This window comes from Ylistrum balloti, unplaced genomic scaffold (assembly GCF_031769215.1).
Source record: "Ylistrum balloti isolate Yb309-2 unplaced genomic scaffold, AGI_CSIRO_Ybal_v1 Utg370630, whole genome shotgun sequence".
In the NCBI taxonomy this organism is placed as follows: domain Eukaryota; kingdom Metazoa; phylum Mollusca; class Bivalvia; order Pectinida; family Pectinidae; genus Ylistrum; species Ylistrum balloti.
In genome coordinates, this window is record NW_026782385.1 from 71,487 (window position 1) to 86,761 (window position 15,275).

At 34.7% G+C, this 15,275-nt stretch overlaps 1 protein-coding gene across 1 annotated transcript; it reads right to left on the reverse strand.

Moving 5' to 3' along the window:
- Positions 1-2,783: 2,783 nt before the first annotated feature.
- On the reverse strand, positions 2,784-10,511 carry LOC132557143 (uncharacterized). The gene is made up of 6 exons (XM_060221634.1): positions 10,463-10,511; positions 8,586-8,772; positions 7,236-7,388; positions 6,388-6,582; positions 5,571-5,755; positions 2,784-4,221 (listed from the first exon to the last, which is right to left on the reverse strand). Exons 1-6 carry the CDS (start codon positions 10,509-10,511, stop codon positions 3,104-3,106), a joined length of 1,887 nt encoding a protein of 628 aa, XP_060077617.1. The 3' UTR covers positions 2,784-3,103.
- Positions 10,512-15,275: the final 4,764 nt, after the last annotated feature.

Below are 15,275 nucleotides of genomic sequence, written 5' to 3' on the forward strand. Positions count from 1 at the left end.
ACTTCTTTTTGTAATCTTTGTCAGGGTTCATCCCTGCAATCCACCAGCCAAAAATCATGACATTTGGCCTCTTGGTTATTGAGAAGATATTGTTAAAACAGAAAAGTTGAAGATGGACTGCATCATGGCATAAGATAACATGACAGTTTGTATCAGGTTAGCTAACGTTAAATCAGAAAAGGTCCATGATGTTCATCACGCTTTGTATGCTTGAATTTACTAGAAAATGTCCATCGGACAAGACAACAATGCTCCAATGAAACCATAATCAATGATCAGATAATGAGCTTATGATACCATCAGCATGGGGTGGTATGAAAGATATATGGAAGAACAAACATGACAAATAAATATCTGCCCTCCAATGGAAGGATCGTGTAAAATCTAATGAACAGACAACAGACATGGCACCACTGGTGACATGAAATAAGATTTGAAATTTTCTCTCATTTTCAACTAATAAAACAATAACAACTACTAATGCTAAAAAGGTAATGTAGAAAATGTTCTATATCATCATGTAAAAATACTTCCATTTAACAAAACAGGTAAGTATTTTCTGTTCAGTTCAGAACATTTTCTTCATGTTTGTAATGTCAATAGATTGAAGTTCTTTTAACACATCCAGCAGAAGATTTGAGTGAGACATTTCAATGACTGCCTGGTCACCTTCTTCAGACAAAAATGACCAGAGTGTAGGTTACTAGCTCTAACATATGAAGTGTACGAGATGGTAAGGAATCGCCCAACTTTTTCATCTGTACGATAATCCTATCAACACTAGGGTTGAAAATACTGTGACAAAATGGTACACAGATTATAGGAAAAAACTACACAGAATGGTAACAATGTACAGAAGTCAATATGACTACGCTTTGTTTAAATTGGCGAGCAGGCCAGAACTATACAGGGACGAAAGGGGCCACAGGCTTCCATAAGTGTTAATATAGTGTATATCAATATAAACTTTATCTATTTTACAACAATTGTGAAACAAGTTATGTCAACTTATGCTAATCACTCTTGTTGGCCCAGATGTAAGTGCACAAGGGGTCTTATTGTGGGAGGAAACCGGAGTACCCGGGGGAAACCCACGTGTTCAGGCAGGTGACCCCTTACCTTACCGGCTAGGTGAAAGGCGAGTGTGTTACCACTGCGCCACCCGACCAAACGGAAATGTAGCCAAATCGAATACAATACACTGTTACTATCTTGTCACAATATTTTTGACCTTAGAGTATATATTATCATAATACAGATGAAAAAGTTGGTTGATTCCTAACTTTCTCTTACTTGAGTGCTAGAACGTATGCTTCACCTTGTTGAGGAAGGTGACCGTATAGTCATTGAAATGTCACACTCAAATACAAATCTTCCACTGGTTTTGTTGTAAGAATTTCTATTCTATTATTGTTCATATTGCTGATGATTTCATTTGTCAGTAACCACCTTTTTAGGAAGGTACAATGTAACCATAATTCAAGAATACATGAAACGTAAATTATGCAAATTTTCACTAAATACAGATACAAACCGTGTTTTAACAGTTCAGTATTTCAAATAAATGAGACAAAACATCAACATAACTTCTAGTGAAAATAAAAATATCCATATAATATAACATGTAGAATTCTATACAAAATGTCATGTACAACATAAAATATTTACTAATAAGTGATAATATTTAACAAATTATTTAACAAATTGTCATGGATGACATACATTTATTTCAACAAAACAAGAACACATGAGATCAGTGGTAGTATCATCCACGACACTCCAGGAGTTACGATCACTTTTAAATGTTCCATGTGCGACACCTTGAGGACAAGACGAAAAGATTAGTTTGATCCTTTGATATACATCAAAGGAATCTCTAGGCCGCATAATGTAATGATGCAATGGCTTTGAAACTGGATGTCACTCCTTTGTAATCTTCAAAAAGAGCATATCTCCCTGTGATTCTTTCTCCTAGAACGAATTGAAATTACTTCGGTTGTGCCTTCAATTTTGCCATGAAATGGTCCCGGGGTTCTGAGCGTGAAAGTGATTTTAATTGCTGGAGTATCGAGGATGTACTAAAATTAACAATAAAATGATGTCGGTCCTTTTACCTGTAGAGAACGACAGGTGGTGATATATTTCGCATTTAGCAAAAGGTCTGTTAAAGAAAAGCATAGCCATGAATCACTGAAACACATAGGTAAATTGCATCTCTTCTTGTCTTATCCTCCTTTGTTTTATGTTTTATTTCTTCATTTGGTAAATTTTTTAAAATGAGACAAAATTTCACAGTAATTTCTATTTACCAATGTATACAATATATAATAAGTATCAATTTTATCTATGAAATGGTATGAAATTGTCATGTGAAATTTAATTGGCTAGCTATCAACTACAGAAACACGCACATTTTTTTCAGTCATGGTTTCTGAAGATAAAATACATTCTCTGAAGTAAACAATGCACATCGTGCTACATTCTCTGTCAAATGTAATATGTCAAAAATGAAATGAGAACAATGAGTAGTTGCACGTATTTTTTTAGCACCTTTGTCACACTTAATATAATTCACAGTATAAAACAGATTCTGATGAATATTCATTACGGTTTATAGATAAGCTAAACAGCATTTAGATTCAAGGAATGTAGTGTGTAGAAATTGAGTCCACTTAATCAATAATGGATGTATATCTTGGTCTGAGGATGGACATACTTGAAATCTGCCTGATAATCTTTAATGAGAGGTCAATATGACTACAATTTATTTTAGTCATCACCCTACAGCAGAATCAACATCAATATTTGTCACAATTTTTGTTCCTATGCATCTAAGTTTTAATATGCTACAGTATCATGTTCAGAGCTCAAAGAAGAGATTTAAAGTACAAAATATCAAAATGTCAAGCTACCACAAAATGGATTCGCTCTAATATCTTAATATTTTGTTTTGAAGAAGTTCAGTCAAGGAAATATAAGTTTGATGTGATTTTCATCTGACAATGCATAAAATCTATTTAATCGATTGGCAAAATGTCTGTATATTAAATTATCATTGTTTTGTGAATTTAGAGATTAAAGTGGTTGTTTTCAGATCTGTCGTTTAATCTGAATGTTTCCTCTTCCGTCCATAGGATCGTACCCATTCCCTAATGGTTTTACCCTCTGGCATGTGCCACTTTGCAAAACAGTTTCTGTCTTTATAAATACACAGGGGCACACAGCAGTGTCTACAGATGAAGTTTGTTTTTGTACTTGGACAAGAATTGCCTTCAAGTCTCGCCTGGGCATTACAGACAGCACAATCGCGACGTGTCACCACCATTTCCGGCATACAGTCCCGACAAGGTGACAAGTCTATGCCTCGCCTCTTTTGCACTAGGAGAGACTTCACTAATGCCTTCCGAAACTCCAGCTCATTGCATGGTGTTGCGAATTCTGCTGGATACCTGTCCACATACTCTGTGTAAATAATGTAGGAATTCATCACCATCATGTCAATACAGTGCATGAAGACACTTTTCCACCAGTGAATTGTCTCCTCCCCTACCTTGAATGGGTAATTATTCATGTTACTGATGCTACGATTGAATCCGTCTGAGCCCTGTTTGAAATCCACTACCAATTTTGGTACATGTGTTTTAGAGTCGACTGCTGACCCCATGTGTAACGTGGATAGATACGATTTGGTGCCTACGTCCTTATGTTGTACCACTACGTAATAGCTGTCTGTTTCTCTCTGCCATCGGAAGTCTCCTTTCTTGGCTGCCTCATCCCATTCTTGCCAGTCACGTAGAGAAATTGGTACCACCGGGCTTCCAGCCTTCAAGGAACTAGTTGTGAAGATGGAGCTACTGAAAAGATCTCTAAGTAAAGTCTTAGACACAAAAAAACCTTCCAGAAATAACTGGTAGCCTTGATTCTGGAAGTCAGCTGTTAACGTGTTCACTATTGAATATGGAATTCCTTCTGGGTGATTGGCCAATTTATAATCTCCTTTATTCACATAGAGTAAAAGTTCATATGTGTATCCTGTGACTGCACAGACAAGTGAGAAGAGTTTACAGCCATATCTTTGTGGTTCATTGTCAAGATTTCCAAGCCTCTTTTTGGTTTCCAACATCCTGTCCTTGATTGCTAACTCTCTGTAGGGAAAGTATAACGTGTGGGACACAGTCTTCATGTGTTTCAGAAGGGGTTTCACATAGCTAATCTTTTCCTCTGTAAATTCAATAAAAAGAAATGTAAATAAAAGATAAATATTACCGGCATATCGATTATGAATTTTAAGAATTATTAATTTCTATCACATATATAACCATATTCAATTTGGAGTAAAAGCTAAGGTCATATTTGTTATACCTTGCAGTAAATAACAATATTTCCTGTTGCAGTCATCTGAGTATGATATCATATAAACTACAATCTGATAACTGAAAGAAATCTCTGGACACAGCTGCGTTGAAGTGTATATCTAATTATGAAATTTGAAAGAAATATTCTGCGTTTGGTAAACAACATGACACTAACACATTGTAGTGTGATATCAATCTTCCTTAAATTATCATATACCCCGTTATACTAACAAATTGTATTGTGATATCTATGTATTTTCAATATTACCATATACAAAGGTGATATTAACAAACTATACTGTGATATCAATATTCAACAACAGGGTTTTCCTAAGTCGCCTGCTAAACTTCAAAACTTCGCATCACCTAAGAATCCTAGAAGAATGAAATCGCAGTAGTGCAGTTTAATCTATTGTTTGGCTCTACCGTATAAATTTTTATCAAGAGGTTCTATTCCCATGTGTGTCTTTTGTACAATCTGTGTCATTGTTGTTCACGTTTATTATTTCAAAAGTCGACAATCCTTGCAATATTTAAAGATTTAAAAATAAAATTCTGTATGTGCCCCAAAGTGTATTTACATTTACATAACAAAACATTGCTTAGTATGCATTAAAATATGAAATACACTTTGATGTATGTACAGAAAAAATAAAAACAATCCTTTAGTTACACATGTGATACCAACAGGATTTCATAAAACATTTAAAAAACAAATTCCCTCAAATAGTTGATAGTGCCACTTGGGCACCATCGATGCCACCAGGACAAAAATAGTCCTTGAATAGGGCAAATTATTTATGCTCTTAGTCACTACTTACAAATAAATTACATCTTGATGTTTTACGCGGCTCTTCACAAACAGTTTAAGTAACAAGCCTTTATAGACTTGTGTGAATCAGTTCCGATACGTTTCTTTACATTTTGAAAGCATAATATATTTCTAATATTACAGATGTTTTTTTTTATGATTAATTGACCTTAATCAATATAACAAGGCAGACAGCTTAATTAATAGCACACTTACAGACCCTGTTTCAGTTTTTTTTCTATTTTTGAATATTTAAGATAATCCATCTCTGAAGTAATAAAGTCACTTAGCTGCACAGAACAGCTAGATATATAATTCAGTCCAAACATAATGGACATCAACAAAGCTTATAATACTATCAAAAGTGACTAAATCACACAGGACAATAAATCAACAATACACACCTTTTTTTAAATTTTCAGGTGATACAACATGAAGGAATGCCAGTAATGTCATGAAGCGATGTTTGGACATACTTTCCCTAACCATGTCACTTGAAGGACCAAACACAGGGTCATCTATTTCAGACCAATAACAGTCCAAATTGGGTAGTTTGTTCAGAGACATATACATAAGTATTCCAATGAATCTACAAAGAAATCAGTGTTAAAGATTAGCACTAATATAATTTGAACATTAAAAATATACATTTTTTTGATACTGGTGTTTATTATAAACAAAACAAAATACATTTGTGTAAGCGAAACAAACAAAAAATATTTACAATTTTAATATCATGAAAGAAAACATTGTCTATGCCTGATGAGAAAAGCCCACTCACATCCATTGCTGTTTCAGTAGAAATGCCAACAGATATTTGCCATATTTCAGAACATTTTCTTCAGGATGGTAATGTCAATAAAATAGAAGTTCTTATATCACAACCAGTAGAAGATTTTAGTGTGACGTTTCAATGACTACACTGTCACCTTCATCACAAAAATGACCAGTGTTAAGCATACTAACACTGGGGTATATAGTGTACAAGATGGTTAAGTATTGACCAACTTTAAATTTTATAAAGGTGACTGTGTAGTCATCAAAAATGTCAATCAAGTCTTCTACTGTTTGTGTTTTAAAAACTTCCACTCTATACTTACTTGCCATGCTATAGGAGTTCTCCTTTTATATAATTTTATATTATAAATATCATACATATGTAGTTGAAACAACATTTTTGTCATTTCACATATAATCCCGATAAAGACAACTTGAACATACTTGTACATCTCCATAGTAGTGACCTTTGACCAGACATCTTTCTGCTGGACCTGTGTGGCGTAACACTGGAACTGGCCCTTTTTAATGGTCATCTCTGCATAGGCGTTTGTAGCATTACAAATGGATGCTACTAGGTCAAATGACAGGAAGAAAGAGAAGAAATGGATAGGGGTCTTGGCTGTCTGTCTAACAAACCTGTTAGAATAGAAAAAACATAGATCAAATACATCTACAGATAATATCTTTTCAGAAATATCAGAAAGATATACAGCAGAAGATACAGTTCACAGGTTTTGCAAGGAAATTAGTCTGACCATGGTCGAAAACTACAGAAAGTTTTAATGTCATCTATTGTATAGAGCAAATGCTGAAGTTTTAGTGCCAGACCAATCTGTTAGATGACAGTCATAATTTTCTCTTTAAAGTACGAATCGTACAAACTGTAGTTATCAATATGCTTGAGGTTTCAATGCTCATGAATGACTGACTTTTGCAGACTTGATGTTAAAGGTAGCTTGCAATATCAAAATAGTAGTTAATACTGAATGTCATTTTTTCATGAAAGTACCTGTAGTTAGTATATATCTGTACTATGACAGTTTTTACACTCACATGCACTTCTTCAATAACATTTAATTATACTGCAAAATAATTACTCGACATGAAAGGTTTAAGATTGATCATCTTAATAAATAGGAGAAATATACATATGAAATTTGAATTATCCAACAAGTGCTTCTCCAGACGTAGTGATATTAAGAAATGTTTACAGATTCGACCATGGAGAAAAGGTGACTTGAGCAGCAAACCATCTGATGATGGTGGGACAAAAAATACTAGAATATTACCGTGTGAGCATTCGCATCTGTATTCCAGGTGGTGTGTTGGGTTCAAATGGGAGTGAACCCAGCGCCTTGGCTCCTTTATCGGTAACCTTATCGTCCTGCCATGACAGTCCCATCTCCTCCTCTCCATCACTTGAACCCTCGGACACATCATCACTAGGGACAGACAAGATGCATCATTAGACAAAACCAACAGTTTCATTAAAGTTGAGCCTCATAAACACAAAATATGTTATTCAAATTCAGTCTAACTGTCCGTTTAGTGAGAATATCTGTCTGTTATGCACTTAAGTATTGTGATATACAATATCAGTACATATTATATGTAAACAGGGGTCAAAGGTTGCTAAATGGTTAAGGTGTCTGATCTTTATCACTAGCTCTCCACCTCTGAGTTGCAGGTTTAAGACCTACATGGGGCAGTTGCCAGGTACTGTCTGGGAACTCCGGCTTTCCTCTACCACCCGCAACCTGGTGCATCCTTTAATGAACCTGGTTGTTAATACAAGGTAAATCAATAATAACCCAAACCAAATCATGGCATAGAGGCTTGAACATGATGTTCCTACCATGGTAACATACGTCTATACAATATGTAGGTAATAGGGGAAGAAAATGCAATGTTTCGAAATACAACTGTGCTGTCTCCATCTCCCTATGTAGTGACCAACATGAATTATTTCACTCATAAATAATAATTTGTTTTTCCTCACAACAAATATGAGTCATTTACAAATCAAATAAAACAAAATGCAGTTTAAAATCTGGTATTGTAGATCTACTATGAATTTACAACAGAATGAGATGACTAGATATTTTCATCTTCAGACAGTCATTAAACATTACTTACATGATACAACTTCAGATAAATCTAACTTCTCTAATTTTTTAATTTCTTTCAGTTGAGGGTTCAATTGATTAAGATGAAAGATGAAAAACATGACATAGCTTTCTTATGTTATGCATGAAAACAGCCACAATTTTAAACAGAAATGGATTCTTCTCTCTGCAGTTTTTGATATTCATATAAAACTTCAGTTCTTGTCTATTTTTTTTTCACTGACAGGTTAAACTAGAACTGTCATCCACGGGCTGACTCCTACACTTTAGCTGTCCCCTCCACCAACAAGAGTTCTTAAAGGGACATAACTTTCAGAAAAGAGGATGTAGCTCAACTTGATACAGTTTATATACATCTACAATGTATAAGGATTATAGCCAGGAGGAGTTATTTAATACCTGCTAGTCATATATCATTCATATATTGGCATTCCAGACAGTAAACATGTTAATTTTATGACATGTTTAATTAAATACAAGTATACACTATATGAATTGCATAACTCTTCGCACCAGTCAGTATTGTGTGCTAGGAAATCATGCTCTCCTTCCCAAAGATCTGCACGGGGCTGACCACTATCCAGGAGCATGTTGTCAAGGTAATCCTCCTCAACTGCAGTCATTCCACCATCACCAGGATCAAATGGTTGTCGGAACTGGTCAAAGTTCATCTTACAACGGCGCGCCGTAACCTCTTGATCTGCAACATTAACGTTCGTTTGTAGGATTGACTCTTATGTTTTTTTTTCATTTCCATAGACTGTAGGTTCTTTAGGTTGTCCATGTCTTTATTGTGAATTAAGAAGAACCGAATAATAGAAAGCATACATGAAAGATGTGTTATGTTTGTGGAATTTGAAATCCAACAAAAATGCATATGTATGCGATCAGCATTAGACAGCTCTCTAACTATACATTTTTTGCAGAAAAAAACTGTGAACATTAAATTTATTGATTCATTGAAAAATAATTATCCTGACCTACAAATTATCCTTTTAAATATGTTTGTGAAAATAAATATATTACAGTAAACAACTTCAAATAAATTCAACAAACATATTGTTTTAAAGCCATTAAGTAGATCTTTGTAAAATTACATTTGATAACATGAAGCGAAATAAACCAGGACATGCTAAATATAAAATAATGAATTGAACAATATGGAACAAATTATTACAATATGGAGCAGTGGAAAGTTGTACTAAGCCAGTAAAATCCACTCCATATAAAGAAATACATGGATCACCTCTTGAAACACTTTTTAATTTTTACCAACTCAAACGTATCTTGCATTCAACAAGGTATCAAAGTCATAAATATTGATGTAATGACTGATGTCCCTAATAAATTTTAGATGACTCAGGGCCCTAGATTGACAAATAATTTACAATTCATATATATCAATAATATTTTTTTAAAAAAGTCTAATTGATTACATTGTGCTAAATCACAGGAACTGTTTATTTAATATTTGAAGAGTCTAAAGTGAATTCTTTCAGTCAAAATTTACCAAATCTAAGTTACCTAATTGTTGATTAATTTCTTTCTGCACGTTTATAAAATTAAAACATCTGTTTGAATAATAAGTAAACATTTTTTCTAACGAGCCTTGAACAACATATCCAAAATTTTTATCAGTCAATTTAAAAAATAATTCTGTAGATTCTAAAAGTTTAATTGGGTCCGATAGGAAATACATGAGTAAAGAACATATTTGAGACTCAAAAATCACTGCTAAGTGTATTCACAATCGATTTGCCCACTACGTAGAATACCCCTGATGGGCCCCATGGTATTTTTCCGCTACGGGTTATCTCCCTTTGTCCACTCTGTCTAGACAATATTATTGTTAACAAAGTGACATTATTGCAGGATGTCGTTCAGTAAACTCGTGCATAATAGGATCATAGCAACATTTGCATGACATGTACATGTGATAACATGCGCAAAGACGATAAGCATTTTGAATACGTGCATATATCTCGCGGATCATGACAATGGCCACAAGTTACACCAGGGAGACACCCTTGTTTCAATTGTTCGGCACATCTTATCACGTAATTTCGTGAAAAATCGTCAAAGATAAAAACTAAGTGAGCATATCATATATCTTATGCTAAATAGAGATCATACGCAGTGTGTAGTGTCGATTTTATGGTAATGTTTACACTGAATTTATCAAAATCAGTTATCGGTACCGTTAAGGCTGACAGGAAGATAACGCATGCTCCCCAATACTGGAACGAAATTTATCTGGTCGATGAAGAAATGATGTGCAAAATTATTCCACCTTGATCAACTCTTAAACTTACTAAATACACAAAATAAATGAATCTTTTTATAGCGTGTGTTGATAAAATGAGAGAAAAATGTAATATTTCTGTATTTACCCTGTAAACTCATCTGATCCTCCAGGGTACTCAATTTTACAGCGGCCATGGTTGAGTCTAAACTACCGAGTCGGCAGCGGACAGAACGGCGCGGACTGTAAAGACGGAATTCGGGAAAAAAATATGGATTAAAATGCAAATTTAACTTTGTGAGATTTGTGATGTCATGTTATAGAAAGAAACATCTCATAGATGTGTACAGGTGTAACACATATGTACAAACTATGATATAGATCTGACTACCTTATACCATGCGCAGAAGAATCTGCCAAGTGAAAGCTTGTAAGATAATAAAATCAATATTCGATTCTCTAACTGACGTTTAACACTAACAATATGTCAAGTATAGCAACCATTCTGAGAATAAATTCTGAAAACGCTTAAATACATTTTAAATACCACAGCGACATGCATTCATATGGTTTTTTTTCAGCTGGAATATACACAAGAACACTTGATGCTGTTCTAGAATTATCTGATATTTGAAAATTACGAAAATTATTTAATTATGGGGGCTAGTCGCCTCCTAGGTTTCAAAATTTAAACCCCAAGCATCACCGACGAGTCCTTGAAGTACGAAACAGTTGTGTGATACAGTTTAATTCATTGCTTGGCCCTACTGTTTTTAACTAAGAATTAAATGTGCTATTCACGTGTGTTTTTGGTAAAACCTTTTATTGATGTTTCCTATTTATCTTAAAACACTTCTTCCGCGAATCTTTATCAGAAAGCAAGACTATTTACCATTATCACGGCACATAATATACCTCCGGAAAAATGCAATTCACATAAAAGAATTTTGAATGACGTATGCAAAACATTGGATGACGTAAGTGGTGCGCTGTGTGACTAGGGATTCAAGTAAGATCAGGTATTCAATAACCTTAACTCGTTTACCAAGGTGAGTACAACATGTACTGCAATAGTCACTCTAACGACAAGGGAAATCAAACTTTTTCTAACAATAACCAGCTCCGTAAGGATATTGTTTTTTATTTAATTAAAAGTCGTATTTTGTTAGTTTTCCATAAGGATATATGACTTATTTTTTCTTTTCACGAAAATTCCATAGTGTGACCCGTATATTTGGACAGGAGTAATTTGAATGATATAGGTAAGTTATCAATGACAGATATATTTGTTAAGTACACAAGAATGCTTGTCCACGTGATATCCAGACAGTTATATTAAATACTGTGGGTCTACTAGTTGTATGGTATGGGGGCTTTATTCTGTATTAGAGGAAGCATTCTTAAAGCTGTACTTGAAATTAAAATGTTCTAAAATGTAAAGAGTGTGTGGTTTATATACCGGCAGTTGCTAGTGACTAATATTCAATTGCATAATACCTAATGAACGCGAAAATCCCCAGTCGTTCCTCTAAGTATGCTGGTGCAGGTACAGGTGGGTGGATTTACACACTTAATTTGGCTTTATAAAATCAATATGGCCACATCATTTGGTGTACAGTGATTTGCTTTGATAGAATCGGCGATAGCATGCCCACTGCATATTGTAAGAAAGCAGCGGACGTCGTTTGCCGCTATAAAATGCCCCTCCAAGATCTAGCACCAACTTATTATGGGAACTTGCTGAGTACACGTTCGTGACACGACAGTTTGGTGCTTATAACATAATCTCGGGGAATTTATGATGATACGTTTTTTTTTCGTAAGAAACATATATTCTGGTTCTATCTCTTAGGTGGATATTATCTCAAAACACACACACTCGGTTCGAATTACTACTTACAAAACTGCATCCGGTCCGCATATATTTATATTGATATAACTTGATATACCTATATTTATATATATATGAAGAGAGGATGGGACATTATTGTGATACTTGTAATCCGACAGTGAATCAGGAAAGTGTGCCAAATCCCTGTGTCCAAGCCTATCCCATGAAATCAGGATGATTGGGTGGCGCTGTTGTAACGCACTAGTCTTTCACTTTGGCGTGCGGTGTTCGATTCCCGGAACTGACGTGTAAAGGTATAGAGTCATATGCCCGACCACGCGAGTTTTCCCCCGGGTACTCAGGTTCCATCCAACAGCAATACCCCTCGCACACTTCTATTTGGACCAACAAGGAAGATTATATAAGCAGATAACTTGTTTTACAGTTGTTCTGAAATAGATAAAATTTAATCAAATTTAAATCGGGACATACGTGTACAGATAGCTTGATGTACTTGATCTTAGATTGAACAATGTGTGTAATGTGTATTCTGGACCACAGAGAGTTTTATTTTACAATAGGAAACTTCAGTTAAGACGCCACAACCTTTCGTACCATACTTTAATATTTTATATCGGAACAATGAAAGGTCACAGACATACTGCCGCCGAATAGTTACACAACAACGAGGTCACGATCACGCGAACACAAGAATACTTAATTAAGTGTACTGAAACACTGTGAATTGAAACACATAAAACCTATGTTTTATATAAAAGTTAGATAAGAATAACAGACAGATCGGAAACTAGAAAAAAATGATAAAATGATTATTAAATAGAAATGAAAATACCCTTTGTCTCACCGACAACAGCGTCTCATTTTTTCTAACATTGAGATTTTTTTTTTCTCACGGATTTAGCGCATTTCCAGAAATCGTCTAATATTTAGAATAAAGGTCACATTCGAAAAACAGTGTACTAACCTTACATTATGGTATTGCTTAAAGTAAGTGTATACATCTAAAACTGGAGAATAAAGAATTTGGAACAGGGAAGATACGAGGACCGAGGGAAGAATGATGTGAACGAAGCCAGAGCGATGAAAGGAAGGACAATTTAACTTGATTCAGTAGAAGCATTGGTAAGATGGAAGTTTCTGAAATTTAATATGTTTAATTTGAAGATTATAGAAACGTTTTTGGACTTACGTTGTTGCATTATAACAATAGGATTTTAATGTTTCCGTTGGCGGTAGTTTAATGTATCACTTACAGGCTACACACTTCCGCCACAAATTCTGATGAAAAATATGGAAGGCTGGAGTGCCAGAAAATCATTTTTACCTATACACAGGTTTGTCTTTATTTCCCTTCCATCCTCATTCTGTCTCTCCTTTCCTTCTGATGTATTTTCTGCCCGAGTGATATTGACCTGTCCAGGGCAATACACCCAGGTTCACTGTTCTTGTAGTACACACCAACCATTGCAATACAGGCACGCGCACCTAGAAATATGAGGTCTCCCTTCCTAATTGACGTCATCTCCCAATACAATGTATACATACATGTGTACAAATACTTATTTGTAGAGATTGTTTATATTTTGTTTTAATTTTCAAGGGCCAACTTTGTTTGCCAAATTTAGGCGCGGAGAATTCATTTTCTGTGTAAATTTGTCGATTAACTGCATATGGAGTCCTTGGCAGTATATTGTCAACTTCTGAAGAAGCTAACATTTCTCAATATTTCAGAATGAGAAATGAGAGAAAAATATTTTTTCATGTGTTGGAGTGATGGATGGGATATATTTCACCCTCGAGATCACAACATGTGATAAAACCTACGGCAGCGCCTGGGGTTTTACGACATGTTGTGTCCCCACGGGTGGAACATCCCTATGCTACACCCGACATATGAAAGAGTCTTATAGGCACATGTCAGAGAAACAGATGTTCACATGCACGTATGTGTATTGTCACAAAAATGTGATATAAAGGATGCCAATTTCTAATTGCTTCAAAGTGAAAATCAATGTACATTTACAATATAAGACTTATAGCTAGACTGTAGAATACTTCATCTTAGCTTATTAGACATTGCCGATTAAACTAGAGAGCTATGGTCTTTGTTACGTTTTTGGACGTGTCATGGCATATATGTACATTTTGTATCCAACGTTACAGTGCTGTCTAAATAGATGTATTTATGGAGATAAAACAATGTGTTTAGAATATAGATATTAATTCTGGAGATAGGACGACGGAAGGAGAATAACAACACAAAGAGAAAATACTTAAATCGATGAAAACATGTAGGTTTGATCCAATACAACTTTCTGTAGATGTTTTTATGTTCAACAGTACAGCAATATAACAATTTTTAAAATATTCTTTTGAAAATATGTTCTTTTTACATCGACAATTAAGCTAGATCAAAATTTTGATAAATTTAACACACAAAGTGTTAATTTGAACTTATCACAAATTTGGCAAATTTTATTTAGAAAAAATTGTGATAAATTAAAATATATCACTTTTAGCTAACCAATCGTATTTTCACAGAACAAGTCATGATAAATAAACGAATAGAAAGTATATGGATGAAATTAATAAGCTTTAAACGTAGGCACCATCTTCTTAATATAAGTGTACGTAATTTACATAATAGGTGTATTAATAAATGTATATGGTAATCCTCTCTCCACCCCCACCCCCACCCCCTCCTCTCTCTCTCTCTCCCCCCTCTCTCTCTCTCTTTCAATTCGTTCCGCACGCTTCTGACTTCCACTTTGCTTAAGCCGCCTTGAACAACGGAAACTGATTTACGCAGATTCCCTTCCTAAATTTATCACCATTGATTTGATCAGATAATTTAAATAGGATTTCAATTTATTACTTAATATCATCAGACGGAGACTGTCTATGACGTTGAAAACATGCACGCCTTACACCAAAGTCCGTCTCCTAGCAACAAGAAGGTTAGGTGATGGTAATGAAATGGTGTAAATAATTATAAAGCATTTATTACTTTCACTGACATTACAAACATTAATCATTATATCAATCATCATAAATAACTCCGCTTAACTCGTAGGTGTCACCAAACACGCAACATGGCTAGTGGTCAATT

Excerpts from the sequence above, each read along its gene's own strand:
- LOC132557143 (XM_060221634.1), bottom strand. The coding sequence starts at position 10,511 with ATGGCCGCTGTAAAATTGAGTACCCTGGAGGATCAGATGAGTTTACAG. Across the intron at positions 8,773-10,462 it reads GGATCAGATGAGTTTACAGG|ATCAAGAGGTTACGGCGCGC; the intron begins GTAAATACAGAA and ends TTAATGTTGCAG. Across the intron at positions 7,389-8,585 it reads CTAGCACACAATACTGACTG|TGATGATGTGTCCGAGGGTT; the intron begins GTGCGAAGAGTT and ends GTCTGTCCCTAG.